Source organism: Diabrotica virgifera, chromosome 4, assembly GCF_917563875.1.
Source record: "Diabrotica virgifera virgifera chromosome 4, PGI_DIABVI_V3a".
NCBI lineage: Eukaryota > Metazoa > Arthropoda > Insecta > Coleoptera > Chrysomelidae > Diabrotica > Diabrotica virgifera.
This window is the reverse complement of record NC_065446.1, coordinates 165,914,053-165,928,007: the sequence shown is the minus strand read 5'-3', so window position 1 is coordinate 165,928,007 and position 13,955 is coordinate 165,914,053. Positions and strand designations below refer to the sequence as shown.

Below are 13,955 nucleotides of genomic sequence, written 5' to 3'. Positions count from 1 at the left end.
CTTGGTTCCCAAACTGAGATCACCGCAGCACAGCAAGGATCTCAGCTTGATAAATGTAGACCGTGCCATTTCAATTCTGGATCTAATCTCTTGAGCGTGGTCCCATTGTGAGTTGAGGGTAGTTCTGAGGTAAGTGAATCTGTCGACTCTCTGGATCTCTTCGCTATCTGCCATTAGTGCCCCGGGATCTAAATTTACACGGCTGACAACCATGAATTTAGTTTTCTTAATATTAAGGTTCAGTCCGTATGTTTCGCTCACAGTTCTCACACGGTCTAGTAAGGCCTGTAGATCATTTAGGCTGGTTGCTAGTAATACAGTGTCATCGGCGTAGCGGATATTATTGATGTATTCACCGTTCACTCGGATTCCCATCTCTAAGTTTGTGAGGGCTTCAGTAAAAATTTCCTCAGAGTATATATTGAAAAGAGTCGGCGAGAGCACACAGCCCTGCCTTACTCCTCGCATGATCTTCATTTGGTCGGTCAACTGGTCTTCGACCTTGACTTGAGCACGCTGATTCCAGTATAAATTCATGATTATCCGAATGTCCTTCTCATCTAATCCTACTCTTTGTAGGGCGGTGACCATTTTCTGGTGCTGGCAACGGTCAAATGCCTTGGCGTAGTCAATAAAACAAGCATAGACATCACAACTAACATCGCGGCATGTCTGAAGTAGAACTTGTAAGGTGAAAAGTGCTTCACGTGTACCCATGGAATCGCGGAATCCAAATTGCATTTCACCGACATTTTCCTCGCATTTCTTGTAAATTCTGGCATGTATGATTTTAAGAAAAATCTTAAGTGCATGACTCATAAGGCTGATAGTCCGGAAATCTTCGCACGTTTTCGCAGATCGTTTTTTTTTTTGTATTGTTACAAACGTTGACAAGAGCCATTCCTCTGGGATATTACCTGAGTCGTATATGGCGTTGAACAGTTCAGTTAACTCCTTCGTGCTTACTTCACTCATCACCTTAATAAGTTCGACGGGTATTTCGTCCGGACCTGTTTCTTTACCATTCTTAGACTGTTTTAAAGCCGCTTTCACCTCGCTTTCTAGTATTGACGGCCCTGTCATGCAATTTATTTCTGGGAGGTTGCCTCGGTAGTCCCAGAAGAGTTCTTCGATGTACATTTTCCAGGTCACCAGCTTCTCCTTAACTGTCGTCGCCAGGTTCCCGTCTTTGTTTATGAGGAGGTGTGTGTTTCTCCTCTTGTATTGACCAGTGGCTTCTCGAATCTTTCGGTGAATATTTATATGATCGTGTTTCACTTGGAGCTCCTCGATTAATTTACATTTTTCTTGCATCCATGTCTCCTTGGCTCGTCTTATTTCTTTTTTAATTGTTTGGTTGATTTCTTGGTATTTCTTCGCGTCCCTGTTCTTCATTAATCTCCTTTGATCCATCATCTGCAGAATGTTATCAGTCATCCATTCTTTATTTTTTACTCTTGTTTTCTTTCCCAGATGTTCTTTTCCCGCATTCAGCACGACGTCTTTGATATAACTTCATTTTTGTTCTACACTCTGTTCTTGTTGTTTAGCGGTTTCTAGTTTTACTCTCATTACATCTCTTATGTTCTGACGAACTACGGGGTCTTTTAGAGTGTCATAATCCAGGTTCTGTTTAGGTTTACTTTTGATGAGTTTCTTTAGTTTGAGTTCTACCTGGCCCACTAATGGGTTGTGGTCCGATGAGACGTCTGCTCCTGGGTAGGTCTTCACCGAAGTCAAGCTGTTCTTGAACCTTTTGTTAATGAGAATACAGTCTATCTGGTTTCTGATGATATTGTTGGCTGTATCTGCAGGTGATTTCCATGTGTAAAGTCGTCTCGGGGGAAGTCTAAACCACGTGTTAGCAATAGTAAAATCTTCTTCCCGGCAAAATTGGATAAGTCGGTCTCCCATTTCGTTTTTCTCGCCTAAGCCGTGTTGTCCGACAATGTCTTCAATTCTGTTTTTACCGACTTTGGCATTGAAATCACCCATGATGATGGTAAGCTCGTTCTTCTTGGTATATTTTAGTGCTTTTTGTACAAGTGCGTAGAACTCCTCGATGTCCTCCTCTGGCTTTTCTGATGTTGGAGCGTAGATTTGAATGATGTTGGTATTAACTGGCCTGCTTTGCAGCTTCATGAGAATGACTCTGTTAGAGAGAGGTAGCACGCTGATCACAGCCCCAGCAATCTTTTTGCTCAGAATTACGCCTACGCCATTCCAGTGATGTGGTTCATCGTTTCCCGCATAATATACTATATGCTCATCTACACAGCACTGTCCCGAGCCTGGCCATCTCATCTCGCTGATTCCCATCACGTCGATATTTAGTCTTTTCATTTCTTGAATGGTGTTGTGTACCTTTCCCCCTTCAAACATACTTCGAACATGCCAAGTACAGATTTTTTGAACGTTCCACGTGCATATTTTTTCTCTATTAGTGTTTAAATATTGGTAAGGATTTCGTGGGTTGACGACCTGGGAAGCCTTACATATTCGTGTTCTTCCTCCCCTGTGGAGTACTAGCTGGACGTAAAGCCCTCAAATTTCTCTCTGTCACTCTTCTTCTAATGGTACGTTCAGTCACACTAACATTTCTCACCCCAAAAGACACGAACTAGTTTCAGTAGCAGTGCAAAAGCGATTTCTCAATACGTTGCTGACAATGAAGTGGTCATCTCGAATTGCAGTGCAAGCCAGCACGCAGTCCCGATATAAACCCAATTGAACATATGGGAAAACTTCAAAAAGCCAGTAAGAGCAAGAGTACCAGCCCCTACAGCCTTCGGAGAGCTCAAGATGGCTGCGGTAGAGGAGTGACACAATATCCCCCAATCGGATATCGATGATATCATGAATGGCCTTTTTTTGGATTGAGGTGGAACGCTCTTAGCAGACCAGGGAAGGTGTCCCTAGTACTGTTGGACTCGGACAGGAGAGGAGAACTCGCTAGGGCCCACAGACCAGAGTATGGTCCATGCGTCCCGCGTGCCCTCCATAACCAGCCGCCTACCAACCAAATTGTGTATTAAAGGAGGTTAAATAAATAAATAAATAAATAAATAAATAAAACCACCCCCTCTTCCGACCCGGAATATCCCTGGACGTGTTATTTAGAGAACGATACATGGGGATATTCCGCGCTGTCTAGGATGTAAGTTAAAAATATATGTGTCCTATTCATCTGCCTGAGAGCGGCACGAATAGGTGGAGGTTCTTTTCCTGAAGTGGAAAGTGGGCTAAGCGCCTATCGGGAAGCGATAGGGCTTAAGTGGATCAAGGATCACGATTGGGTCGTTAACTAGGATTGAAAGCGATTTTTTTTTATTTATATGGTGAGAAAACCCACCTCATCCGTTTTGCTCTGCGCGCTCGAGTATCGTCCTTTCTTTAATTATGTTAGTTACGACATCAATTATGTATTCGTAGTTGTTTCTATTTTCTAACGCGAGGTTCAATATATTGTCCGGACCTATATCACCGAATCGGTTTCTGAGCCTGGTCTGCCCGCGAGCGAAGACGCTGCACCGAAAAACACAGTGCTCCGCGTCCTCCCTCACGTGGCAGGTCAGGCACAGGTCATCGTTAACCTTTCCGATGCGGTGTGTGAACGCTCGGAATGGGCCATGTGCTGTTAAAAATTGTGTAAAATAAAAGTTGGTCCTCTTGAACTTGCAAGCGAACCACGACCTCACGTTCGGGATTAATCTCTTCGTCCACTGGCCCTTATTGTGTTCCGCCTCCCATTCCGCCTGCCAGTCCGCCAGAAACCGTTCTCTGACGACCGCTCTTGCTTCCGGCAATTGACCGTTCGGTGTTTTGTATAGGGACATACGTTAATACGTTCCCTGGCTAGCAGGTGGATAGGAGGGGCGCCCGCGATTACTTGCAGGGCCGTGGTTGATACCGTCCGGTATGCACTGCATACGTTTAGCAGAGGCTTCCTCTGCGCCTTGTTTAGCATATCTTTATATTTTTGGTACCTTAGAGCCTCGATTCAGACCGGGGCCCCGTAGAGAAGGGTCGACTGTACAATATTGAGGTACAGTCTCCTCTTGGCACTACCAGGCCGTCCGATGTTTAATGTTATTCTCCGGAGGGCTGCGGCTTGTGCCTCTGCCTTCCCTACCACCCTTGTGAGGTGTTTGGAGAACCTGAGTCCTCGATCGAGGTCTATTCCCAGATATTTGGCGCAAGAGGAAGGTTTGACCTCGTTGTTTCCGAAGCGAAACAACAGGTCGGGTCCGCCTCTCGGTGACTTAAGGACCACCACCTCTGTCTTAGCGCTTGCAAGCTCAAGATCGTTTTCGGTCATCCAAGCGCTCACACGATCGAAACGTCGCTCCGCCATCTCTACCAACTCCCAATAATAGTCGTGGGTTATAAGGATTGCCAAGTCGTCCGCGTACGCGACCGCTTCGCAAGACCGCCCGTAGCGCAACTTAAGAACTTCGTCGTAAAGAATATTCTAGAATACCACTGGGGGACGCCGGCCGAAAGCTTAATGTTATCGTAGTTATTGGTTTTTAGGATCCTGTTAGACAGATAGCTCTTTATTATATTAATAAGATAGGTGGGTAGATTGAGGGCTTCCATTTTGCTGATAATATGCCCCCAGTTCGCCGAGTTGAACGCGTTTTTCACATCGAACATTATTAACACGGCCCATCTCCTCTTAGAATTTCTCACGCCTTCCGTGATGTGCCTTACAGCGTCTACCGCCGATCTCGCCTTCCTAAAGTCATATTGCCTATTTGATATGGCATTCACGGCATCTAGCTCCGCTTGTAGGCGGTTCTTAACTATGTTCTCATATAGTTTGCCTAGGCAGTCTAGAAGACAAATCGGTCGATAGGCACTGGCCTCTTCCGGATCTTTACCGAGTTTCGGTATAAGAGTGAGGCGTGCCCGTTTCAGTTCATCAGGGAAGACCTGGGACACGAGGAGCTGGGACAGTGACGATCTAACTAGCTCAGGCTGCGCGGCTACCGTAATCTTGATGGCCTCCGGCGGCACACGATCAGGTCCCGGCGATCTCCCTATCTTAATTGCTTCTACCGCCCTGGAGAGTTCCAGAGAGGTGACGACTTCCTGGGTCTCACATAAGACGGGCACGAACAGCAGTTCAGGTTCCTGGGGAAGAGAATGTTGGCAATGTCTCGCTTCCTTACCTCAGTAAGTTTATAAGGGGCTTCGACTCTCAAGGTTCTGGTTACTATCTTATAAGCCCCACCCCATATCATGAATGGCCTGCCGAACCGGCTCCTAGAAATCAACAAGGACAAGAGCCGGCAACACCCATTCTTAATACTCATAATTCTTTTAATTAGACTATGATTTTCAAAATCATGTTTGAATTTTCTTCGAAGATTTTTAAACATTTGATTTTTGCAAACATTCCTTGATAAACAACTTTTTTTTCAATAATTTTATTGTTTCCTTTTCATCAAAGGTAGTTCTCACCGTATCTTTCACAAAATGTGGTCCAAGGTTGGCAATTTCTGCAAATTGAAAGAAATACAAGGTGGGCGGTTAATTGTGCCGGTGAGTGAAATTAGTACTTAACACTTTGTGTAATTCAAATTGTTTTAAGATATGATAGTGAAAGCAGAAATTAGAGACGAGTTGCTTGAAGATGATCCAAGATCCATAGAGAATCAGCTGTCTACCTCCCTTGATCTTGGAGAGTTCAAAAACGAAGATATTGCAGGTGAGATAAAGAATTAAATATTTAAGGTATAGGGCGAACCTATTTTTGGTAAAAATTTCGAAAAAGGGTAGACCTTGAAAATGCCGATTTTTTACGAACTTAGCCTAAAAAGTGAAAAAATTCTCAAATGTTACTGTTTTCTTTGGGGAAAACCAGTAAAGGTGCCTAAAAATTAAGATAAAATTTTAAAAAATCAAAAAAATGTAATAATGTTTAAAAAAAAATTACGTGAAAAGGCTACAAAGGTATGTACTTATTATGTCTTAATAAAAAAACGTAACTGCAACATAATAATATAACTGATTTTTACAATTAAAATACGCAATGTTGGTTAAAATAATAAAGTTTTTTAATAGTTCAATACAACATATCTGACAGGCGCCTAGCAGGGTTGAAAAAAAAAACATTTTTTTTTAATTTCATACAAAACACATGTTTTTTTTTGTTTTAAACGTTTTTTTTTTTTTTTGTTTTAAACATGTTTTATTTTTATTTTAAATTTTATGTTAAAAATAAAATAAAACATTTTTGAAAAAAAAAACATTTTTTTTTAATTTCATACAAAACACATGTTTTTTTTTTGTTTTAAACATTTTTTTTTTGTTTTAAACATGTTTTATTTTTATTTTAAATTTTATGTTAAAAATAAAATAAAACTTAATAACTTTGATTTTAACTTTTCTTTAACATAATATGTAGATAAGAAAACCAATTGCTCTTAGGAGCTATTACCTGGGGAACCCCAGACTATTGTAAGTTAATAACGCCAACTACTGTAAGTTATTGTGTGGTGTTACATGACGAATTTTTGTATGTGATACGAAGGATCGAATGGAAATGACCCCAGCTCATTTTTTGACAAATTTGTTTGATAAGCGCTTTAGTGGAAATAAACTTATCATCCATTCATTATAAATTATCATTCAGAAGCATTGCCAATTATTATTAATTACCAGGCAAAGTGTGTACCCTTTAGTATATGGTTAGACCATATATGTTTTCGACACATTTAATTGAGAATGCGATACCATAGACATGGTCGCGTTCTATGAAAAATATAAATACTACAGCATTGGAACTCGCTTAACAGCTCCACACAGCTAATGCATCGTCAGCCAACATAGCAAGACTGTTCTCAATATACGGTTTACCATTCCAAACTACGTAATCGGCTAGGCAATGTCAAAGCTGCTAAGTTGGTTTCAATTTTAAAGAGTTTAATTGCATCAGTGATGACGTGACTGATCAGATATCAGATTAATAATTTTAGATTACAAGATCACTATGAGACTGGAACAGTTTCGAGAAATTTATTAAAATTATTTTGCAAAAAGTTTTCCAATTTTTGTTAAGTTTCGGTTATTAATAAATAAATAATATGTATGTTAAAAAGTTTGTATAATGTATTTGAGAATTTTTTTCATATTTATTTATTATTTTAATAAAGAAAATGAAAAAAAAAAACCGCTTGTTTAAACGTGTTTTAAATAAAAACTGTTTTAAACATAAACAAATGTTTAAAACAAAATGTTTAAAACGAAACAACCTTGGGCCTCGATTTTTGACCCATCGCTTCGTTATAGAACGTATTCGTTTTGTATCTGTTTAGTATACGAAGCGAATACGTTCAATAACGAAGGGAAGGGTCAGAATCGAGGCCCTGGCGCATAGAAGTCAAATTTCCGTTACATTTGACAGTGTTGCTGGTTTTAACCATTAAATATCTAAAAATGTAATGAAAATTACGTTAAACAGATGGATGCAATCTTGATAGCTTGATGGATATGGATATAACGATGCAGTAGCGGTAAAGAATGCATGCATCGGTCCGGTCCTGAACATGGTAACACAAACTGTGTTTACATTTCAGTCCCAAAAAATCATCTTTTTTCAAGTAGTTTATATCCAAATAAACTTGAAAATAAGCAAAAAGTAATAGTATATAGTGCAGTTACCTTACGGAATAAACCAGTGAGTTTTTATTATTTATTTATTCAAAACATTACAAAGCATACCGTTTGTAAGGTTAAGTGACGGCCGAAAGGCCAGTTCTCGGAATTAGTTCTGGTTCTGAAACTGGTTCATAATTACTAATGAGTATACCAAATGATACCAAAACCTCATATTCAACTGTGCTTAACAATGCTTCTTCAATTCAATTTCCTTCAAAGCTGCAAGCAATTTTATTTAATTCGCTACCTGATACTAAAATAGAAGAGTACTTAATAGCACTTGGTGAAGTTGTTCATCCACGGAATATTTTATTTTCATCGAGGCTATCAAATAACAGAATATGTATTTATCTCTCCAGCGAATCCCTGGTGGAAAAATTTATGTCCGGTCCAGCAGAAATAACAATAAAAGGCGAAAATCTAAAAGCACGAAAATTGATAACTCCAAACGAAAGACTGTTACTATCGGGTGTTTGCCCTTCTATTCCACATATTCTAATAGAGAATGAGTTAACCAAATTCGGTCTTAAATTAATGTCACCTTTAACCTTCCTTAGAATCGGTAGTCAACTTCCAGAATTTCAACACGTCCTCAGTTTTAGAAGACAAACTTATATTCAACCACTTGTAGATATAGACCTTCCCTCTTCTTTCTTAATGGCATATGATCAAACTTCGTATCGCATATATTTAAGTTTAGATAAACCTTCATGTTTTATCTGTAAGAACACAGGTCACATTGCAGCAAATTGTTCAAATCATAATCAACAAAATGATTCCTCTCATATCCAACACCAACCGCAACAACCAATACAACAACAACCAATACAACAACAACCAATACAACAACAACCAATACAACAACAACCAATACAACAACAACCACAAGAATCCCCCAAGTCTATTCCATCACCCCTAGAAATGGAACCAAATCGTCCAGTCAGTAATTCTAGTGCCGAACCTTCACTTAACCAACAAACAGATATTAATTTAATGCTATTACTAATTAATTATTAATTATGGAAACTAATTGTATATCTAAGGATCAGTCAACGACCAATAAGAGAACAATTTCGGAAATTAATACTACTCCATCTCCCACTGAAGAATTAAATAAAAAACCAACACAAACCAAAAAGAAACAAAAAAAGCAAACTGAATCTACCAGATCAATTCAGGAAATAATGATGCCAACAAAAACAGTATTTCACGATACGTCAAATAATTTTAACTTAACATATGAACAAACACTTGGCTTTTTTGAAAATTATACTAGCTCGACTGATCCCATTAGTTTATTACAAACATACACAACGGATATACCCAACTTTATTTACATGTTAACAACAATTAAGCCATATTGTACAGAAAAAAGCATGAAAACCAAATGCACTAAATTAATAAACAAAATCGAAAAAATGTTAGACGATCCCGCTTATCAAGATAGTGATTGTTCGACAAATTCAGCTCCAGAAATAAACTAAAATCTTCGAATCGATACTACAATGGAATGTTAACGGGTTTTACCCCCGTTTAGAAATGCTGAAACATTTATGTTCAATAATCTCACCATCAATAATATGTTTACAAGAAACAAACTTTAAAGGATATCATAGTTATGACATGAAGAATTATTCTTGTTTCCATAAAAACCGAGACAACGCAAATATCGCTAGTGGAGGAGTTGTTACGTATGTTAACAAAAAATATGAATCAGAAGCATTAGTAATCAATAGTAATTTAGAAGTAGTAGGAGTATCAGTGTCCTTTCCACAAAAAATGAATATCTGTAATATTTATATTCCACCTGACTTACCTATCACAGAAGCAGATATTTCAGATGTATTAGATCAGATTCCCACTCCCAGAATAATCGTTGGTGATTTTAACAGCCATAATCCAATATCCAATAATCCAATCTCTTGGAATAAATTCCAAGGGCAAAATTTTAGGAAAACATAATTACCTCAAAAAACCTAAACGTACTGAATGATGGACAATCAATAAGATATAATATTCATACAGGTACTTCATCAGCTATCGACCTGTCAGTATGTGATCCTGTACTGTCAGCAAAGTTTTCATGGGATGTAATTCCGTTTTTATTTGGAAGTGATCATTATCCTATTAAAGTCTCTTTTAACAGTAATTATGAAGATACTAATACAACCCCAATTCCAAAATGGAATCTAAAGAAAGCCGATTGGTATTTATTCAAAAAGTATATTCAAATAGCTTAAAAGAAGTCACCGAACTGCCATAGCTTAAAAGAAGTCACCGAAAATCATCATATAGATGAACTTTTGAATTCGTTTATATCTTTAATCCATCTTGCCGGTGAAAATCATATAGGTAAAACACAAACTCTACATAAAAGAAATTCATTACCATGGTGGAACGCAGAGTGTACTGATATAATAAAGAAATATAAAAAATCCTTTAACAAATTGAAACGTCACAAAACACTTGAAAATACTATAGAATATAAGAAGTTACGGGCTCAAGCTAGATATATAACTAAAAAGAACAGAAAAAAATCTTGACAAGAATTTATGTCCTCTATTAACTCCACTATGCCTATAAGCACCGTATGGGAAAAAGTTAGAAAAATATCTGGAAGTAATACCTATAAAAAGATTCCATTTCTGTGCAATAACAAACAGATAGTAACATCTAATAACGAAATAGCAGATTTATTAGCAAAACAATTTGAAATGAACTCCAGCAATAACAACTTTTCTAAAGAATTTATCAATACCAAGATGATTTCGGAAAATGAATTAATAGATTTTAATTGCATTGAAAATAATCCTCTTAATATAACATTTACCATGGAAGAGCTTAATCACTCTTTAAGTACCAGCAAAAAATCGGCGCCAGGACCAGACGATATTCCTGTTAGTTTCTTACAAAATCTATCAGATAATGGAAAACAATATCTTCTTAACCTATACAACAGAATTTGGTTGGACTAATAATGAGTTTCCCACAAAATGGACGCAGGCGATAATAGTCCATTACTAAAACCAAATAAACCACGAACTGATCCCGAATCCTATAGGCCAATTTCGCTTACCAACACAATGTGTAAAATCTTGGAAAAAATGGTGAATAATAGACTAAGGTGGTTTTTGGAAAATAATAAATTAATAATCAATGAACAAAGCGGCTTTCGCAGGAACAGATCCACTATAGATAATTTAATTGACCTAGAATCCGAGATAAATGAATCGTTTGCAATTGGACAGGAATGTCTTGCGGTTTTTTTTTTTTTCGATATAACAAAAGCGTTTGACATGGCTTGGAGATACGACATTCTTAACACACTAAGTCAGTGGGGCGTCAAAGGTAACATGCTATATTTCATTCAAAATTTTCTTAGTAAGAGACAATTTAAGGTTAAGATAAATGTTACACTATCCAGCACTAAAGACCAAACAAATGGAACCCTCAAGGATCTGTTATTAGTTCAACACTATTCTTAGTAGCAATAAACAAAATCTTAGAAAACTTTCCACAACTTGTTAAAGCGGAGATTGCGACGATTTAGTTATATATTCAAGAGGAAAAAATATTCTTTCTATACAGAAAAATTTACAATGTGCATTAAATCACCTTGAAAACTCGTCGAAAGCTGTAGGATTGCAATTCTCTACAACCAAAACTAAATGTATTTTATTTTCAAAAAAACGGCAGTCTGCAACTCCAGATCTTCAGTTATATGGAAACAACTTAACTTATGTGGAACACTTAAAATTTCTAGGAATGATCTTTGATAAAAAACTATCTTGGAAGTACCACATTATGCACATTAAACAATCCTGTCAATCTGGTCTCAATTTAATGCGTACACTGTGCAATCGTAATTGGGGTTCAGATTGTAAAAGTTTGATTCTTATTTACAAATCTCTAGTACGATCCAAACTTGATTATGGATCAATTGTATACTCATCTGCAAAGAAGACACTTCTTGCTCAACTAGAAGTCATACAAAATACAGCATTAAGAATAGCCACAGGAGCATTCTGTACTAGCCCCATTAATAGTTTACAATGTTTAACCGGAGAACCACCTTTAAATTTCCGAAGAATGTACTTGTCATTAGCCTACGCATCATCCATATATGCAATAGAATCGCATCCCACTTTCCACCACACTATTGCAGAACGTTTCAAAGAAACTTATGTAAATAAAAAAAGAACTAACCCCCCCTTTTGCGAGAGAATCAGAAAATATCTCTCTCTCAGTAATATTCAATTCCCAAAATTTTAATCAGACAAATACAGTTACTCCTCCGCCCTGGACCTTTCCTCCTATGTGATCTAACTCTTTCTAAATACAATAAGCTTGATACCCCCCATGCAACAATTAATCAATCTTTTCTCAACATACTTGCTTCTTTCCCAGATCATTGTTATATTTATACAGATTCATCTGGGACTGCTGATGGTGTGGGATCGGCAGTTGTAGATTCAAACACTATATTACAATTTAAATTATCTTCCACTTGCAGTATTTACTCTGGAGAACTATATTCAATTCTGCAAGCCCTCATTCACATTCGTACTCAAAAAATTCCAAAATCTGTCATAATTACCGACTCTCTCAGTGCATTACATACGATAGAACAGTTATATACAAGTAATCCTATAAGTATTTTAATAAAAGAACAATTACATTTACTGAAGAACACGATGCAGCAAGTAAGCTTTATATGGGTTCCATCACACATTGGACTTCAAGGAAACGAAAAAGCAGATTTCCATGCCAGAGAAGCAATACACAGTGCGTCTTCAGTGTTAGTGAACTTAGTGCCTGTTTCCGATTACACACCATTCCTTAAAGAATGGGAAAACGAATGGAATCTTTCACAATCATCTCTACACACAATAAAGCCCTCAATTGAACCTTGGTGTGAGATAGACCTAAATCGCCAGCTGTTTGTGAAGCTAAATCGTTTACGCATAGGGCATAGCAGACTTTCTCACAGCTACCTAATCTCTAAGTCAGATCGCCCTATTTGTGACCTGTGTAATTGCGACATCAATGTAACACATATATTAATAATGTCCTAAATATCTTAATGAAAGACAAAAACACTCCATACCTCTCAATATAAAAGCAGTCTTAGGATCACACTGTAAGCTTACACATTTGTTTAATTATTTGAAAGACATTAATGTTTTAAGCAAACTATAACCACTGTTAACATTTTATAAACCCCATTCTTAATTTGTAAATTATGATATTGTTACCTAAATGTGAACTTATGTAATAATCAAAATGCTATTAGATTTAAGTAACCATGTATCAATGACAGTACAGCTAATAACCCAGAGTGGTTGATGCTGATAACAATAAAAAAAATGCATGCATCCTCTTCTTCCAATCAGGAAATCTTCTTCTGAAGTAAAATTCGGCAAGATAACTTACGAAATGGTCTTGCCTTATTCCATACTTGGGAATGGTGGTCCAAACGTCCCTCCAGAGTCCAAAGCCAAATTCGTGGCGTTAAATGTAATAAAGTTGCCACCAACATAATTATTTCCTCTGTCAGCAGTTCACTCGCTTCCAAAAAGGTCCCTTTCTTTGTCGATAGCTGTCCGTTGCGCAGCCACGATATTCTGCGTCTCCCTATGCTTCTTTTTCCTTGAATCTTTCCTTGCGTAATGAGTTGGAGCAAGTTGTATCTCTCTCTACGTGTAATATGTCCGAGATATTCCAATTTTCTGGTTTTGATTGTATTTAAGACTTCCATTTCTTGATTCATCTTTCTCAGAACCTCTTTGTTTGTGACGTGTTCTTTCCATGATATTTTCAGAATTCTTCTATATAGTCTAGGCGCCAAATAGAGGTCACCGTGTCATTTTCAATTCTGATGGACAAACTCAACGGTTTCTTATGGATTTTTGGCTGCTGATTACGAATTTAGAGGGGGGATTTCGATCCGAGTGGTCAAAAAATTGTTATAAACAATTTAATTGTTTATAAATTGTTTATAATGCTCTGGCTCATAAACTAAACGAGATAAAAAAAAAATGTTTCAAATAAAATGTGTTCCTTAATAAAAAACGAAGAAATAACCGTTTACTAAACTTCGACAATCCGACAATTAGAACTCAAGATATTGTAAAATTAGTGCACAATGCAAATTGCAAATTGCAAAATAAGTATTTTTCGAAGCTTTATCGATCGTAACTCGGCTTCTACGCATGCAAATGAGCCTTATAAGGTGTCCTTTTAAAGCTTAATTAAGAGGCTTCCAAACAAAGTTTGTTAAATTATTTAAT

At 37.4% G+C, this 13,955-nt stretch overlaps 1 protein-coding gene across 3 annotated transcripts in view; it reads left to right on the top strand.

The window, feature by feature from the left end:
• Window positions 1–13,955, top strand: part of LOC126883997 (zinc finger protein 271-like) — a 140,973-nt gene that overhangs the window by 34,120 nt on the left and 92,898 nt on the right. For all 3 annotated transcript variants that reach the window (XM_050649774.1, XM_050649773.1, XM_050649775.1), the window contains exon 5: window positions 5,597–5,713. In XM_050649774.1, coding sequence (XP_050505731.1) covers window positions 5,597–5,713 — 117 coding nt within the window. The remainder of the gene's footprint in view (window positions 1–5,596; window positions 5,714–13,955) is intronic.